The 18,218-nt window shown below is 37.2% G+C and overlaps 2 protein-coding genes and 1 non-coding gene across 3 annotated transcripts; all 3 read left to right on the top strand.

The window, feature by feature from the left end:
- The first annotated feature begins 247 nt into the window (after window positions 1–247).
- Karybeta3 (Karyopherin beta 3) lies at window positions 248–10,043 on the top strand. Its single transcript, XM_064116901.1, has 8 exons — window positions 248–406; window positions 1,416–1,565; window positions 1,683–1,909; window positions 1,990–2,086; window positions 2,335–3,009; window positions 3,837–4,812; window positions 5,245–9,701; window positions 9,968–10,043. The coding sequence occupies exons 1-7, from the start codon at window positions 326–328 to the stop codon at window positions 6,333–6,335; spliced, it is 3,297 nt and encodes a 1,098-aa protein (XP_063972971.1). The 5' UTR covers window positions 248–325; the 3' UTR covers window positions 6,336–9,701; window positions 9,968–10,043.
- Window positions 2,143–2,272, top strand: LOC135161058 (small Cajal body-specific RNA 8). Its single transcript, XR_010298689.1, has one exon. It is a non-coding gene; the product is annotated as a small Cajal body-specific RNA 8 (non-coding RNA).
- LOC135160408 (RNA-binding protein 39-like) lies at window positions 9,561–17,487 on the top strand. The gene is made up of 7 exons (XM_064116926.1): window positions 9,561–9,701; window positions 12,576–12,634; window positions 13,759–14,124; window positions 14,319–14,868; window positions 15,295–15,395; window positions 15,701–15,871; window positions 16,148–17,487. Exons 1-7 carry the CDS (start codon window positions 9,612–9,614, stop codon window positions 16,443–16,445), a joined length of 1,635 nt encoding a protein of 544 aa, XP_063972996.1. The 5' UTR covers window positions 9,561–9,611; the 3' UTR covers window positions 16,446–17,487.
- The last annotated feature ends 731 nt before the right edge of the window (window positions 17,488–18,218 follow it).

The following is an 18,218-nucleotide window of genomic DNA, read 5'->3' as shown; positions in this document are numbered from 1 at the left end:
TCTCTCTACAGTTCATCATTTGTACAGTTGAAAAAGTACAAACGGAGCCCCCCCTTTACCATTGTATAGTGTTCCCCTCTATAATCTCTTTGTTCAAGATGAAATCCGACCTGAAGTTTCCCCTAACGAATCCAATCAGCAAACTTCAGTGCCAATGTTTCCGTCATAATCGCGCCAAAACCTCCCACCTTTTTTCTTCCTCATCGTTGGTAAACCTGGCGCTTCTCCTTCTCCGATAATTCGAGTGGTGGGGAGGTTCAACGGATCAACCTGCGGAGAAGTTGCGCGGTACAGTGCTGAGTGCTCCCATTTTATTTCGGCGACAATGGCGGCAGACCCCGAACCATTTCAACAGCTTTTGAACACATTTTTAAGCACCGACAACGACGTCCGCACTCAAGCTGAGGTAAGATTTATTTTTTAATATTAATTTTTCATGACTCGAGATGTAAAATCGTGCACTGACTGCATTTTTCGCTGTGACTGACATAAAAGGTGAATCACGTTGCCATCGTGTTTGGCAGACCCGCATGGGAATTTCCCGTTGATAATTCAGTCCATTCAATTTCGGGTATAATTTCGTTTATTTCATAATCAATCGCCGATCGGTTTCTCGTTAATGAGTTCGTTCGCCTCATTTTACGTCGTCGCCCTCACGGAAGTTGATTTATTACGGTGAAAAGATCAAGGGATTTATTGGAATCGTGTAAAATGGAGTCATCGCGTGGCAGGGTAGAGACGCGCCTCCTTCATTCACTCTCGTGTCCATTAGTCCTGAGAGGGTGGGGAGATGAGAAAAAAAAAATAGCGAAACTTTTGCACCCTTGGAGGAGCCCATCGTCCCTGGAATCGGTTTTACACGGTCTCTGGAGGGGCTGGGGGTGATGAGGGAATTAATTGTCACGCGAGTTTTGAGGTTACATATCGTGGCGCCATACTCGGCCTACACATGAGTATGGCTGTGAATCATAATGCAGGGGCCAACGTGCTATTCATCGGACACTCATTCGGTGTCTGGCAGATTTTACATTCTTTCAGAATAAAGCCTTCCATATTGCTGAATTCCAGAATTTTTTAATTTTTCTGAGGGTGTAATTTTTCGTCGCCTTCGGCTCGGTTGGGAATTGCGCTTATGGCCGAAAATCCTTTATTTAACTTTCCGGGGTTCGAAATATACCATGGAATCAAAATAATGGAATGAGATGATTAAATAACTTGAGATAAAGGACTGCAGCGGAAAACAGTCAATTCTCGATGACTGGACAATGACTTTTCCATGTATTGCATGGCGAATGAAAAATTAATCATATGACTATGACACGAGTAACTAAAAATTTGATCTCAATTGTTTTAGTTTAAATATTCAGGTGATTTAATTTTTTTGTGAAGATTGATTCAAGTTTTTGGGATTCTAGGAGGCGTACAAGAATTTACCGATTGAGCAGAAAGTAACATGCCTACTCAATTCAATATGCAATCCACTACTGACAGAGGAAATACGAGGATTGGCGGCTGTATTGCTCCGGAGATTATTTTCTTCAGAATTTATGGTTTTTTACCCGAAGGTATATAACATTTTTTCATTCTAAATAAACGTTAAGATATTTATTGGAAACTGGCCAACAACAAAAATTTAATTGGTTTGCCAATTCGCTCCTAAATTATAAACTTCTGCTCAACAGATTCCACCGGAGGCCCGAACAGAGCTCAAGAAGCAGATTCTATTGTCAGTACAGAATGAACAATCAGACTCAATCAGACGTAAAGTTTGTGAAGTTGCTGCTGAAGTAGCAAGAAGTTTAATCGACGATGATGGCAATAATCAATGGCCGGAGTTTCTCCAGTTCCTATTTCAGTGCGCTAATGGCCCATTGCCAGCACTCAAAGAGAGTGCTCTCCGTATATTTACGTAAGCCCAATGAAATAGCCTCTCTTATGCTAAACCTAAATGAATTTAATTATATTTGTTTACTTGCTCTCGTCCTGCAGATCTGTACCAGGAGTGTTTGGAAATCAACAGGCCAGTTATTTAGATCTCATCAAGCAAATGTTGCAGCAGTCTGTTCTCGATGCTACCAATTACGAGGTGAGTTAAAAAATTAATTTGTTCATTTATCAGCAGGACCCCTTAGTCTTGAGAGATGGAAGGATCGATACATGAAGGTGTAAAAGTTCATAACTTTCGTCACAATTTCTTCCTAGAAAAAAAATGTTTTCTGATGACTGTAAATTCTGAAGTTATAATTTACAGACAGATACGGAGCAAACATTAAATAGGTTTACAGTAGTATAGAAAAATAGGTGTTTTAGGAAACGTTTTTTTTTTCTGTGTAGGTGCGATTTCAAGCAGTGAGAGCAATAGGAGCCTTCATAATTCTCCACGAGAAGGAGGCAAACATTCAAAAACACTTTTCCGAGCTACTGGGACCGCTTGTCCAAGTTACTGCCCAATCAGTAGAAAAACAGGATGACGAAGCCCTTCTGAAGGTCCTCATAGACTTGGCCGAGACAACCCCAAAATTCCTTCGACCCCAATTAGAAAATATAATGGAAATGTGTATGAAGATATTTTCAAACGAGGAAATGGGCGATTCCTGGAGGCAATTGGCCCTCGAAGTTATCGTTACCCTATCAGAAACAGCACCAGCAATGATACGAAAGGTCGGTGGCAAGTACATCGTCGCTCTTGTACCACTTGTCCTTAAAATGATGACCGATCTTGAGGACGATGAGGAGTGGAGTGTCTCAGATGAAATCATTGAGGAGGATAATGACAGTAATAAAGTGATTGCTGAGAGTGCATTGGATAGATTATCGTGTGGGCTTGGGGGGAAGACAATGCTGCCACAAATTGTACAAAATATTCCAAGCATGTTGAGTAATACTGATTGGAAGTACAGGCACGCTGCGCTCATGGCCATTTCCGCTGTTGGTGAGGGATGCCATAAACAGATGGAAGCTATTCTTCCACAGATCATGGAGGGAATCGTTCAATATTTACAAGATCCGGTAGGTCATTCTCATTCCATGGATTACAATTATTTTTATTTCATTTTATTTAGTTATTGAAAAAAATAATATAGAAAATGGTACTACGGGAATAATTTGATATGACAATTTAGGGCTTTGAAATGAAAACTTTATGGGATTTCTCGTCTACACAATTCTGTAGAATTGTACTGGAGTTCCAATGTCTTTGGAAATTTCTAGGAAATTTCAAGAGGGTTTTTAAAAGAAAATCCTAGAGTTTTCTAAACAGTTTAACATGTAAGAACCGTGAAGTCATATAAGGACAGTAACGTAGTGAATCGCGTTAAAGAATTGCAGAAGTTATATGTTTGCTATCGTTGTAGAACACATCGAGTCATAAATGTTGATAATAATTCAACTTCAATTCTTACTAGATATTATTCTTTAAAAGAATTACCTTAAAAAAAAGAATATATACATTTTTGTCGATAAATTGTGCTCGAAAAAAGTAGATTGAGGAAGATATATAAAATGAATTTTATCAATTGCCCTGATTTTTCTCCGTCACCAGTAATTTCTCTGATCCACGGACCGAGTCAGCTATTTTAATCCCAATGACGAGATAAAATAGCGTTACGTCAGTGGTAGAATAAAATCAACACTCGATTCGACTCGAAATTATCGTTTTGATAGTTGATAGTCTGAATTGTATGTGCGAAATTCCTGTACTGTCTGAGCCTTGATGCGATTAGCAAGTCTCAAGTTAATAACGGGAAATTTACATTGCGAATTTCTCTCTACATGTTTCACTTTGCATTTATGTAAACGACAAATTCATGATTTTTTTTTTCATTCTGTCATTGCAGCACCCAAGAGTACGCTATGCCGCGTGCAATGCCGTGGGACAAATGTCAACTGACTTTGCCCCCTTTTTTGAGAAAAAATTCCATGACAAAGTCATACCTGGACTACTCATGGTATTGGATGACAATGCAAATCCTAGGGTGCAGGCTCATGCTGGTGCTGCACTGGTTAATTTCAGCGAGGACTGCCCGAAGAATATTCTGACGCCTTATTTGGATGCCATTATGGCTAAACTCGAAGGAATTCTCACTGCTAAATTCCAGGAATTGGTTGAGAAAGGCACTAAATTAGTGCTTGAACAGGTTGTTACTACTATCGCTTCAGTAGCTGATACCTGTGAAGAACAATTTTTAACGTACTACGATAGACTAATGCCGTGTCTAAAGTACATAATTCAAAATGCAAATCAGCAGGAGCATAAATTACTCCGAGGAAAGACGATCGAGTGTGTAAGTTTGATTGGTCTTGCTGTGGGTCCTGAGAAATTCATTACTGATGCGAGTGAGGTAATGGACATGTTGTTGACGACACACTCAGAGGGTGAACTTCCAGACGACGATCCACAGATAAGTTACCTCATTTCTGCCTGGGCTCGTCTCTGTAAAATTTTGGGAAAACAATTTGAGCAATATTTGCCAATTGTCATGGGTCCTGTTCTTCGTGCTGCTGCCATGAAGCCGGAAGTTGCTTTACTGGACAACGAAGATATGGAGGGAGTTGAGGGAGATGTAGACTGGCAATTTGTTTCTCTTGGAGAGCAACAAAATTTTGGAATAAAAACAGCTGGACTGGAGGACAAAGCTTCGGCATGTGAAATGCTGGTGTGTTATGCACGAGAACTGAAGGAGGGATTTGCTGATTATGCGGAGGAAGTTGTGAGGCTCATGGTGCCTATGTTGAAGTTTTATTTTTATGATGGTGTGAGGACTGCAGCCGCCGAGAGTCTCCCTTGTTTGCTCGAGTGTGCAAAAATTAAAGGTTTGTAAATACCTTGTATTTTTCAATCTTCTTATTCCCTTAAAAAACCGACTGAATATATAATATTTATTGACAATTACCTGATTAATAAAACAAGTAATCAATTATGACATTAATTTTAAACCGCCACAGACCGAGTCAGCAGTCCAATTACCTAAATATTGTGATGGCGTTACGTCGGTGGTAGAGTACACTGATATTCAGCCTTTATACCCAGCTATCGTTTTGATAGCCAGGTACCTATAGGTTGTTTATCAAATGTTCTTGAGAGTTGATTCTGGCTATTTGTCCTGAATCATAGTATTAGAACGAACAGTCTATTTCATAACCAACTGACAATTTTGCTACCGCCTTTTAATTACTCAACTAATTTCATGACAAATAAAGGTCATTCTTCACGTAAAGATCTAACCACGACACTCATTCTTGCAGGAACTCAATATTTAGAAGGTATGTGGGCATACATATGCCCAGAACTCCTCAAAGCCATCGACACAGAACCTGAATCTGAAGTGCTCATGGAGCTCCTCTTCTCCCAAGCAAATTGCATCGATACGCTCGGTCCGGGTTGTCTAAACGCCGCTCAAATGGCTGAGCTTCTTCGAATCTTGGACAAACTTCTCAACGAGCACTTCGAGAAGGCAGTAGCCCGATTAGAAAAACGAAAGGATGAGGACTACGACGAAGTCGTAGAAGAACAATTGGCCGATGAGGACTACGTGGACGTCTACACGCTTAACAAGATAGCTGACATTCTCCATGCCCTCTTCACCACCCACAAAGAAACCTTTTTCCCCTTCTTCGATCAGATTTGTGGCCATTTTGTAAAGCTCTTGGCACCAGAGAGAGCATGGTCAGATCATCAGTGGGCACTCTGTGTTTTCGACGATGTGATAGAGTACGGTGGACCAGCTTGTGCCAAATATCAAGAGTTTTTCCTCAGACCAATGCTCCAATACTTGACAGACAAATCTGGAGAAGTGAGGCAAGCAGCTGCTTATGGCTGTGGTGTACTTGGACAACATGCTGGTGAGGGATTTGCATCAGCATGTGCTGAGGCACTTCCAAGGCTCATTGAAGTTATCAATGAACCTGATTCACGCACCCCAGAGAAACTCAATGCCACTGAGAATGCCATATCAGCTGTAACAAAAATCCTCAAATACAACAGTACAGCTATCAATGTCGATGAGGTACTTCCACACTGGTTATCATGGCTACCAGTTGTTGAGGATGAGGATGAGGCACCTCATGTTTATGGATATCTTTGTGATCTTATAGAGGCTAATCATCCCATTGTTCTAGGCCCAACTAATGCTAATTTACCGAAACTCATTAGCTTCTTTGCTGAAGCATTGTTCAGAGACGCTGTGCCAAGTGATAATCCAGTGATTCACAGGATCATTGGTATCGTCAGGCAAATACAGAGCAATGATTCCATGTTTCAAGCATGTATTGCTGCTTTAAACAGTGATCAACAGCAGGCACTACATAACGCACTCAGTTCACATCCAGCAAATTAGCGTTATTAAGAATTTTTATTTTATTAATGATAATGTGGATATGATTAAATGAAGGATTATTCATTTGGTGTTTATTATTGATATGAACAGAATCAAGATCTTGAGGATTGATTCGGGAAAAGTCGAAGTGGCTGATGTTGAGGTGTGAGTAATTCGGTGGATAATGGCTGTCGTCGTTCAGGACATGTATTGAAAAATTTAATCTGATAATCTAGGTCTTTAGCTGAGGAGAATCTATTTAATTAGTTTCGGCTTTCGGGGCAATTCCATTGGAGACGTCTGATAGAATAAAATTGTAGAGTTCTTTAGAGAAATCGGCGATTAATTTTCAATTTTTTTACGCTATTTGCACTTGTTTTTTATAATTAAACACGAAAAATTAATAAATAATAAGATGAGAATTAGTTAGGCGACTATTGAATTTTTTTTATTTTTCGATAATTCCATTGAGATTTTTATGTAGAAATTCCTCAGCTAAAGTTTTTTCTATTTTTTTTTAAGATAACTTAGGCCAAGGGATTCCTATTAAAGATGTCTCAATAAACATTATTGTATAGAAAAATGACATTCTATTGACCTTTAAAACTGAAAGAAGTCCAATTTAATGCGCTCGGTAAATCCAAGAAGAAAATTCTTGAAAAATTAATTCCCCAACGTTATCTAGAAAATTTAACATACACATACTCCTCAAAAAATATATTTATTAAAAAACACGATGACGCTTCATAATGTTCAATAGAACGGACACGAAAAAGTGAAACTTTTGATAGAATTATTTCAAAATTACGATAACATACAGTTCGCTCCATACGTCGAGATGCTTCAGGATCTGAGTGATTGGAAAATTAATGGTTCTTATCATGAAAAATATCTACTGAAAAACTCATGGAAGATATCTAGTGTTTTCTCGGAGGAAATTCTTTCTCGATTTCAGTTCCTGTGTCAATTCTATTGGAGACATTTGCTAAAAAAAATATAGATTTTTTACGAGAGAAAATGGACATTAATTTTCCAAGTTTTTCTTTTCTTTGAATACAGCAAAAACGAATAATGTCCACTTTCCTTTGAGGAGAACGGGACTTAATTAAAGAAAATGAAGTTCTACTGACTCTTCAAAACTAAAGGAAAAAAACTTGAAAATTTAATCTCCTAAAATTATTTAGAGAAATTAACACACCCAGATTTTTTTCATTAGAATACACAATCTACTGAAAAATAAACGACAACGCTTCAAAATGTTCAATAGAGTTGGTGAAAAAAAGGAATTTTTAATAGAAATCTCTTAAAAATTTAATGACATTAAATTTTTCATACGTGAATCACTCGATTAAAAATTTTCACAATAAATTGGTAAAACGTAATAGATATTTCAACACCTCTGACACAAGTGTTTTTTACAGAATAAACGTCCGAAGATCTTGTAAAAATATGTAGAACCCAGGTGAAATTGATCTTCCTAGGTGATTTACTATCCAATCCAGCAACACGTGAATTTTTACGTTTAGCCACTTCATTGCTGATTCATCTTTGTTTCAATGTCTCTCGGTAATCGTCGTCGATTCAATATTCTTTGTGCCTTTCGATGCCGACGTTCTGAATAACAATTCAAAGAACATACCGACAAAACATATATGGACTGGGGCAATGAATGGTTGATAATTATTTGGGATTATTAATGATGTTCATGGGAGTGTAAGGACAATTTTAATTTTCAAATTATGTTTTAACCGAGTGAAATTAATTTTAATACTAATTTTTTTTCTGGAATTGTCAAGAGCGGAGGAGTTATCTAATTAATGACTAGAATTAACACATCTTCATCTGTGAAGTAATTTAGTTTTTACCAATATTTTTGAGAACTGCGAGGGATAGTAGTCATGAAAATGATTTTTTTTTAATTGGAAATGTCATTGCAATTTCGCCGACTAAATACATCAAATTTCTCGGTGATTTTTCAACAAGGCTGGTACTGTTGAACAGCATTAAAATAGACGTTGTTTGTAAATAACCTGGCCATTACGTTAGTGCTAACTTTGTAACAACAAACGAAATTTTTGTTGCTATTGGTGATATTAAATTATTGTCAATGCACTCCCGTGGTAATAAATTCTGTAATGAGAGTGTAAATCCAACAATGATCGAAATGTGACATCCTTGATGTCTGTGGAGTCGTCGAAAGAAATGAGTGGTTTGAGAGGACAATGTTGAACAACTGTAAACAATGTCGCTTGATATGTCGCTGGGAAATAAATTATATTGTCGATATACTTTCATAATTAGCGGGACAAATGAGAAAGCACTTTTATGGTTTCGTCAGTACAATGCTAAATTAATGGGTACGATTCAGAGCAGACGTATTTCATTCGCCAGTAAATAAATTTTCAACATTATTAATTACGTTATTTAAGTTTTTTTTAATACACTGAAGTGGCTCTTTAGATATCAATAAATTGTTATTTAACGGTGAACGTGAGATGGGATGAGTAAGTCCGGTGACGACGATTACAGTGAATTTTTTCATTTCCATCCAAAATAAATGAGCGAAATTTTTTATTTTGGAACGATTTTCACAAGTTGATGAGAGAAGAAGCTTAAATTGAGTATATATTCACTAATTAAGACCTTTTCATGTATTTGAAATGATTTCTCTTTCTGTAATTCAGAATTCTTCCTTTGTTCTAAAATTAAATGTATTTTTGTTCTCAAATGGAAGGTGTTATTGTTCTAAAATTATCTGCTTGCGTGTGAGATCGAACGCCAATATCACACCCTGGTGGCTTCTGGGAGGGTTCGTCGTAAAATGAAAAACCATAGATTCATATTGTTAAACTAGAATCATTAAACAATTGAGTATTGCCAGTTAAATTTCCCTCCATTGTTCTACTTTATCGTCCGACATTCATCGAGAAAGTTACAAAAAACACTCACCAGTGGCAGCACCATCGTTCCCTACTACCTCACGCTGCCATCAGAGGTCTCGTTTCCCTCTTCCACCACCAACATTCGACGTCACTTCCGGCAAGACCCCACAATTAGCACACAGGCACAATCAGTCAGCCATTTTTATTCTTGCCTCTTGCTTAAACCTTCGCGAGAATATATCTCAGCAAAAATTCTACCAAAAATATATTCAATACTTCCTGAAGAGTCCAAAAAACGCTCAATTTCTCATTGTCCAATCTACCGGAGTAAACACGTAAAGTGAACACAGAAGGACAAATTCAGAAAATCCATAATTCACCAGTGAGTTCTAATCATTGAAATTGTCGTGTGCTAATGCGTGGCATTTCAGAAACATCTCCAAGTCGCACAATGGCGGAGGACTTGGACGTAGAGGCGATGCTCGAGGCACCGTACAGAAAAGGGGTAAGTGTTGATGAAATGAATTGTTTGTAATGAAACAGACGGACTATTATTCGAACAGAGGAATGAGTAAATTTATTCCATCATTAAGAGTGGAAAGAAAATATTAATAACTGCGGCATTGTGTAATCGTTGAGATCGGCGTCCTCATTTCACGTATTGGCTGAATGCTAATTGATAATATGATGAAAGAGAAGTAGAGATTTTAATGAAACATTGGAAATTCATTTTAATTGATTGATCAATGCCATAATTTTCTGTACTTATAGATGGTACGTAACAAATGTACCCTCTCGGTCGTACCGATGCTCTACAGCAAGTTCCTTGAATGCACTTGAATAAGAGGTACTTAAGCCATTGCCATCACTATCATCATTTTTATTTATTTTTTTCTCAATTTCTTTTGTTGATGGAATTCATGTGTGAAGAGTGGGAGAGGGTGAGGCATGTCTAGGGGAGGCTGTTAAGGATGTCCAAGTATTGTAGGATTTCCCTGCGAAATCCCTGAACAAAATGACGAACGTTCAGCGTTATTTCAGTGCCTTTATTACGATTACAAACAGCTAATTTGTATGGCAAAAAATGTTGTGCTTATGAATTAATTTTAAAAAGTACTCGTGTATTTGGAAAATACACGAGTATTTGGAAAATTAAAAATAAAAGGGATTGAAATAAAAAAAAATGAACTAGATATTTGGATATTCTTAGAGCTTGACAACATGTAAGTTTGGCCCCCTCCCCTACTTTTGAGCAAACCAGTTTTTCGTGATTAGCTGAAGATATATTCATAAAAAACTGTCGTTCGAGGGAAATTAACTCACCCTTTCCACCTCCTTTACATCACTGAATTTGTTGTTGTTGGGCTCGATAATGGTAAGATTTGGGGGGTGAGAGAGGAGTTTAAGCGGATGTAGAAGATAACCTGGAGATAATTATACTCGAGGAAAAGGTATTTTTCCTGATTAGATTCCGTAGAAAGTGGCAAACTGAGATGATCAATCTTCAAAAGCACAATTTGTTGTCAATTTACCTCGATATTTAAACAAGACAGTGAAATTATTTTCGTTTTCATTAACTTCTATAAAGGAGGTACTCACGAAAGTCCATTTGTCTTTCCTGATACTATGTTTCTCTCCTAGACAAAAATCTGAGAGGACGGGGTAGAATGGGCACTTGAATTTTTTAAATATTCATAACTCAGAGAGTGATTCATCAATTGAGCTCAATCTACGGTCATCACGAGGTAAACTTGCACTTTTCTTTGAAAAAAAAAATTATCACAAAAGCAAAACTTTGTACCCTATCCTTTGTTATTTTTAAAATAATCCATTCGTCTCATTTTGCCATTGCTATATTCAATTTTCATTGATTTCATTGATTTTACGGAGTTTTTCTAGATCTGGGAATTCCTCGGAGGCTTACAATGATGTCTTTTCATGTAATCTCAGTTCTTCCATATTTTAACATACAAATGGGAAAAATTCACGTTGTGCATTGTAATAATCATCGAATAATAATGATGAGTGCAGAGACTAGGCATATTAGATGAAACAATAGGGTTTAAGGTGAATTCATTCCAGAAAAACGTTGGCAAACAATTTTATTCCAGCTAAATTATCTGGCATCATGTAAAATCCTCAAATTCATCATTCATTTATCAAATTGATTGATTTGTTCCATCTTCTACGACTGTCAAATATTTTTTATGGAACGTTTTTCTAATTATTGATGTAATATTTAAATGCGTCTCCGCTTTGTCAACCCGTCGAGTGTTTATTCCTCTCTCTCGGTTTCATGATCCAACTTATACCTTTCCCCATAATAGTGATTGTCAGTCGAGTCACGCGCCTGCGTGTAAAGTCGTAATTGTCCCGAAGTTCAGAATTTACCGAATCATTTGTTCAAATAATTGTTGTAATGTAAGAAAAGTCCACAACTTCTGCGTGTTATGAAGGAATACTTTGTTTATCGCTCACTACTCTCTTCCCCAAAATTTCACTATTACCAATATTAAATATTATGTACAATTTCATTGACAGCTGCGTTGCAATTTCCAATAATAACAATAGCCCGTCACAATCTGATTCGCTCAACGATTCTAACGGCCACTGTTCGAAAGTTTATCGGCGAACTTTAATAATTGTAATCACCATTGAGTTCCTGGTTTCGTTGTCTCCTGATATTGTCTCCTAGAATGTCTAAGCATGCTGCTGACGTCACGATTTCGTGTTCCCCTTCCTCGCTAATTAAATGTTCAATAAGAATACCCTCATATGTATTTTTCTGGAATGACATTGTTCTGAGATGAATTTTATGGATGAATTCACCGAATACTAAACAATAGGATCCATCACGTCTTATAAAAAAAAATTGAAAAAAAAATGAAAAAAAAAATCGTACTGTCTTTGACGAGGGCTCTCTTTTGCAGAAGAAAAAGGATGTGTGGTTGGCCATTGGTAGTTTAAGACCAAGGCATGCTCAACCCAAGATTGCAATGCATTCCTAAAACCCGATAAGCGATTTGGTAAGTTTGAGACGGGTTTTGCGACTCGGCAAATTCACCTCTCATTGCCGAAATGTATTGAGAAATTGTCAGCCGTGTCATCTTCCACTTCACCCTTTAATGATTTTTCAATGTAAAAGATCATGATATTGTGAGATCAACGTAACTCGTGGGTCTTGATGGGCGTTGGAGGGAATTCTTGAAAATTCCGGAAGGAAGTTGAAGAGTTTAATTGATTCAAGATTATTAAATATTTAATGATTATCATTATTGAGATTTAACTAACGTCAAATGATTTGCTTTTTGTCCCCTTGTTCGCGCGTCCCTGCCATCTTGGCTGGCTGGCATGGCATTCAACTGTTTGGTGTTCGTAGGAGCAGGAATCGTCCAAAGATAAGTCCAGGGAGAATGGGTCCAGCAGGAGAGGTTCTGGGTGAGTTTAGTCATTTATTATTCATTTTTTGTTCTTCCATTTCTGTCATTAAGGCGAATAAGGCTTCGAATGTTAATCTAGAAAGAAGTTTCATTGAAAATCAATATCTAGTGACTGTTTGCAAGTCTCTAAAGTAAATTATTTATTTTTTTCTCGTATAGCCTTCTGATTTTTATTGTTGTTCTCTTATCGTACTCACGACGTTTCGGTCTCGCGTTTATCAAATGATCAGAGGAAGTCTCAGTTCAGGGAATACCTGACCATATATGGTCGCCTGTTTTACCATATTTCCGCACGACAATAAAATGAAGATTACGAGTGTTAAATAATTTAATGAGCCAGCCGGGAAGGCCATCCCACACTTTTCCGCCACAAACATAATTTATTGCAATTTTAATAAATAATCTAATTAATATATCTTTTCACAATTCAATGGATCAGATCATTTGAATTTATTCAAGAGCCTTATTTACCTTATCACAGATATTTTTCTTGATTTTCTGTTCATAGCACATTGTTACATGCATCAAAAACGCGTTGAAAAATACCAAACTTGAAAAGCAACACTAAAGACGTAATAGAAATGAAAAAAAAAGTAACAGACGGTAAGCATCGACGTGACAGTCGCTCTCAAAAAATATTCTCTTTGTTATAGACACCGTACAGTTAGTGTAAATGCCGCTTTATTTCGATAATTCCCAAACGGTAATACCCAAGTGATGGTGAGTATTAGCCGATGTTAAAAAACAAATTCGGTAACGAGTCAGTTATTAAAAAATCGGTGATTATTAATTTTTGATTGACTGGACTCAGTTATAAAGAGATTATTATTGTTCTCACGCATTTCTCATCGACCGAGTCAGTGTTTTGACAACATTTTGAAAATAATTACGTTGAGAGAAAATTATTCAAAAAATTTCTGATAATTTTGAACGGTTTTTCCCCTTTCATCCTCAATCTTTTCTATAGTTTCTCATTTTTGATGATAATAATAATTGATTGAATCAATGAAAATTTGAAAGTGAAAATCAACTATCGAGATAATTAACGATTTTTTTTTGAAATATTTCTCTCTGCGTAATAAAAATATATTCTCTGGATTGATTGTGAAAATTATATTTTAGGAAAAGCAGACATCGATCTCGCTCGCGATCAAAATCAAGAGAGCGTCGATCACGCCGTTCACGAGATCGTGAAAGGGATGGACACAGGGAGAGAGATAGGGAGAGAGAAAGGGAGCGGGAAAAGGAGAGAGGGGATAGGAGCGATCGTGAGCGGGATAGGGAGAGAAAGAGGAGATCACGCTCTAGAGATAGAAAGGAGAAAGACAGACATCCTGAGCGAGGTGATCGAGAAAAAACGAGGGAGCGAGAAAGGGAGAGGGAGAAGGATAGGGATAGGGAGAGGGGAAGGAGAAAGAGGTCCCTGACACCTATAACACTCCCTCGGGCTCGGCCTCCGTTTGGCAAAGGTGTCAGTCCTCTTGGAATGTAAGTTTTTTTGTTCATATTTAAAAAATTCGAAAGAGATTAGCCTCATGATTTTTCGAGTCATTACTCGTCAGATTTTTCGTGTCCTATTTCGTTGAAGAGTTAAGATACTGGAGCACTTTTCGCTAATCTCTTTTTATAATTATAAATTCTGCAATCGTCGTGGCTAAATAATTTCTATCAATTAATTACAGGCGAACAGATGAATTGACACCAGAAGAACGGGATGCCCGTACAGTATTTTGTATGCAACTCTCGCAGAGAATTCGAGCCCGAGATCTCGAGGAATTCTTCTCATCAGTTGGTAAAGTTCAGGATGTAAGACTGATCACCTGCAACAAGACGAGGCGATTCAAGGGTATTGCCTACGTCGAGTTCAAAGATCCAGAGAGTGTAACTCTGGGTCTGGGTCTTTCCGGACAAAAACTCCTGGGAGTTCCGATAGTGGTGCAGCACACACAGGCCGAGAAAAATCGAATGGGTAATTCTATGCCAAATCTAATGCCCAAGGGTCAGACAGGACCTATGAGACTCTACGTGGGCTCACTACACTTCAACATCACCGAGGACATGCTCCGGGGTATCTTCGAGCCATTTGGAAAGATCGATAATATCCAACTGATCATGGATCCGGAGACTGGGCGTAGCAAGGGGTATGGATTCTTGACTTTCAGAAATGCTGATGATGCTAAGAAAGCTTTGGAGCAGTTGAATGGGTTCGAACTTGCTGGAAGGCCCATGAAGGTAACTGATTATGTATGTTGGATCATTGTCAGTGGTCAGGATTGATGACAAATTTTGTTTAAATCTATTGGAAATATAACTGGACGAAGTTAAAAATCATAGGGATAAATTCAACATTTTAATTTGCCCCTCGTCTTGCTGATATTACAGGACATTCCTGAATGAAAAAAAAAATGATATCAACACTCCTATCCGTAATGAGCTTTGGATTAAAGCGGGATAAATGTTTTTATCATTTATAAAATTATAGACTCATTCCTGTAATTTTTATTCTGGCAGTTTTTTCCTCATTGATATAGTTGTGATTGTTGTTGAGAACGATAAGAATGGCTGAACAATCGTTTCGAACAATTATCACAAATTTATCATGTTTTTCCGGCATTTGATTTTATTTAACTCATTAGTTTTTGTGTTTTCATTTTCCAGGTCGGAAATGTCACGGAGAGAACTGATCTAATGCAGGGACCATCGCTGTTGGATACTGACGAACTCGATAGAAGTGGAATCGACCTTGGGGCAACTGGAAGGTAAATATTGAGAGGATATTGTGAATCAAATTTTTTTTTCAAGTGTTCAAGTAAAAACCAGCGATGACACATGAATTTGAGTTTTTCTTCAATGGCATATAACGTAGGCCTGGTGGGACGAGTATACCATCCTGTCGGGGGTACAGATATGCGAAATTAATGCGCTGAAATAGTTTTTGAAAAATTAGTCAACTTTATAACTAATTTTTTGTTATTATTGCGAGACAATTACCACACTCACAAGTGAAGATTTTTTAATTCCTAAAATATTCCCAATTGATTCTATACGTTTTTTTCCTTTTCAGACTTCAACTGATGTTTAAACTAGCAGAGGGAACTGGTCTGGAGATACCACCAGCTGCTGCTAATGCCTTAAACATGGCACCTGTGATACCAACCCCTCAACCACCCCCTCAAGCAGCACCACCCATAGCTACACAGTGTTTCATGTTATCCAACATGTTCGACCCTCAAAAGTATGTAATACTCTATTTATTAATTTTGTTTTTGATTTGCATATAATGTAGACCCGGTGAGACCAGAACAACATTTTACCGGGGGGACTATATATGCAAAATTAATACGCAAATCATCTTTATTAAAATTACTCGTCAGTGAGTAATTTTTCTGATAATTTCGTGACAGTTACACGCGAAAAAACACGAGTTTTTCCAACGTATAAACAAAACTGTTCAAACTTCATCAATCATTTGCCATTTGACATTTTTTTTCAACGATAATTATGTTTTCAGTGAAACGAATCCTACCTGGTCCAAAGAAATTCGTGATGATGTGATAGAGGAATGCAACAAGCACGGTGGAGTCCTTCACGTCTATGTGGATCAGGCCTCCCCTCAGGGAAATGTCTATGTCAAATGTCCATCAATAGCTACAGCAGTGGCTGCAGTAAACTCCCTTCATGGGCGCTGGTTCGCTGGCAGAGTTATAACAGCTGCTTATGTACCACTCGTCAACTATCACTCATTGTTCCCTGATGCCATGACCGCACTGCAATTACTTGCACCGAGTGCACCGAGACGAGGAATTTGATTGTTTTAATTTATTGTGGAATAAGTTGAAATTTCGAAGTGCTGCGGTCGATACGAGCTCGTCCGAGCATTTTTTTTTTCACGAACACCTGCGGAAATGTCAGTCATGAAGACTTCAATGATTTATCTGTTGTTGGGTGATTATCTTTTGAGACGGGAGGTTTTTTCTTTATGAAGTGGTTGGGGGAAATATGTCTTCAGTTGTTAATTTAGTATTCTATGGGGATCTTTATTTGAAAAATGGTGCATGTAATAACTGGGAAAGGATGTAATGTCTCATAAACATGTTTTGATTTTTTCTGACGGTGATCACTGACGATAAAACACCAAAAGGTCCAAATACTTGAAGTCCCTCACCACTTCACTACTGTTACGTGATGAAAAGCTTTTGTAAGAATCTGAGAACGATTATATCAAATTGAGGGATTGTAAGACACAGAAAATTAGTGAAAAAAAAACAATTGCCCTCCAAGCAGCAGAAACCGCCGCGGAAATCAATGAAAAATAGTTGAGAAACAATCTCAGTTTTGTTAATTATTTTTATGGTGTAATTCAATTGAATGAAACTTTTTGTTTTTCTTTTAAATGATCAATATTTTTTTTTTCTAGCACATTGATATTTATTTCAAATTGAAACAACTCGACAATTATTTTCAATTTTCAATGCATTTTTTCAGAATGATAATGAATTACTGCGGCAAATTGAAGTAGAAGATGGCAAATATATTTTTTGAATCGTAAAGGCGTAATTGAGAGTTAAAAATTCATCGTAAGATTGATTATCAACGAATGTAGAGTACATAAATCTGCATTCGACATTAGTCGTTATGTCCTCGACTGATGAGATGACGAGGGGCATATCCGCTGACATAATTTACTTATTTCATCATGAGTAATTAATGTAGTTTTTGAAAAATGGATTGTATATAAGTTTTGTAAATTATCGAGTTAGTGAGGTAGGACGTAAACGTTGATTTTAATTGAAATAAATTCGTATTTCTGAGATGTAAGCTTTATGAGAAAGATTAAAAATGAGAAAATAATTTTTGTCATTGTTATTTCATGCAAATTTTTTGCACTAACGATCCCATAAAATTCTTATTTCCGCTAAAATACGATACAAAGAGGTCGATTGCAAAAAAGGAGTTTATTGTGAAACCAGAAATGGGACAAGGTTTCGCAGGCACCATGAGGTAGGGCAGCGACCATTTTGTCTCATATAACCGACAGGTGGTTTCTCGACGCAAAATGAACTAATTCTAAAGTTTCCCTACGTTTGTGTCCGGTTGTTCCGGGTCTACAAATTTTCGTTAGTTTCCCATTTGATTTAAAATAAATAATGAAAATTTTCTAATAAATAATGAGAGCACAGAGGTCACTACTGATGTTGGATTATTATTTATTTATTTTGAAAATACATGAGAAACTAAGAAAACATTTTAAGCTCAGTACAAACGAGTACAAACCCAGTACAAACGATAGAATTAATTTAGTTAGCGATAATCAATTGATGATTGATTATCTACATGCTTGAAAAAAATGATAATAATATTCTGACAACTTGTGGAATATTTGCTGCACAAGTCATCTGATGTTTGCTTCTTCACCCATTATGGAAATTCATCAAACAATTGATAAAATTTCTTTTTTACCGCGTGCCCTTTCCCCTTGTCCTTCGGAAAGGTTATGACTTTGGCCAGGAGGGGGGAAGGCCATTATAATGGCATCGCTCGTTGCGCACGTAAACATCAAACTGTCACAGAACAATTTTTTC

Source organism: Diachasmimorpha longicaudata, chromosome 3 (assembly GCF_034640455.1).
Source record: "Diachasmimorpha longicaudata isolate KC_UGA_2023 chromosome 3, iyDiaLong2, whole genome shotgun sequence".
NCBI classification, from domain to species: Eukaryota; Metazoa; Arthropoda; class Insecta; order Hymenoptera; family Braconidae; genus Diachasmimorpha; species Diachasmimorpha longicaudata.
This window is presented reverse-complemented; position numbering and strand designations above follow the sequence as displayed.

Coding starts and splice junctions, on each gene's coding strand:
- Karybeta3 (XM_064116901.1), top strand. CDS start 326: ATGGCGGCAGACCCCGAACCATTTCAACAGCTTTTGAACACATTTTTA. Junction 3,010..3,836: donor TTCAATATTTACAAGATCCG/GTAGGTCATTCT, acceptor CTGTCATTGCAG/CACCCAAGAGTACGCTATGC. Junction 4,813..5,244: donor CGAGTGTGCAAAAATTAAAG/GTTTGTAAATAC, acceptor TCATTCTTGCAG/GAACTCAATATTTAGAAGGT.
- LOC135160408 (XM_064116926.1), top strand. CDS start 9,612: ATGCGTGGCATTTCAGAAACATCTCCAAGTCGCACAATGGCGGAGGAC. Junction 9,702..12,575: donor AGGCACCGTACAGAAAAGGG/GTAAGTGTTGAT, acceptor TGGTGTTCGTAG/GAGCAGGAATCGTCCAAAGA. Junction 14,869..15,294: donor TTGCTGGAAGGCCCATGAAG/GTAACTGATTAT, acceptor TTCATTTTCCAG/GTCGGAAATGTCACGGAGAG.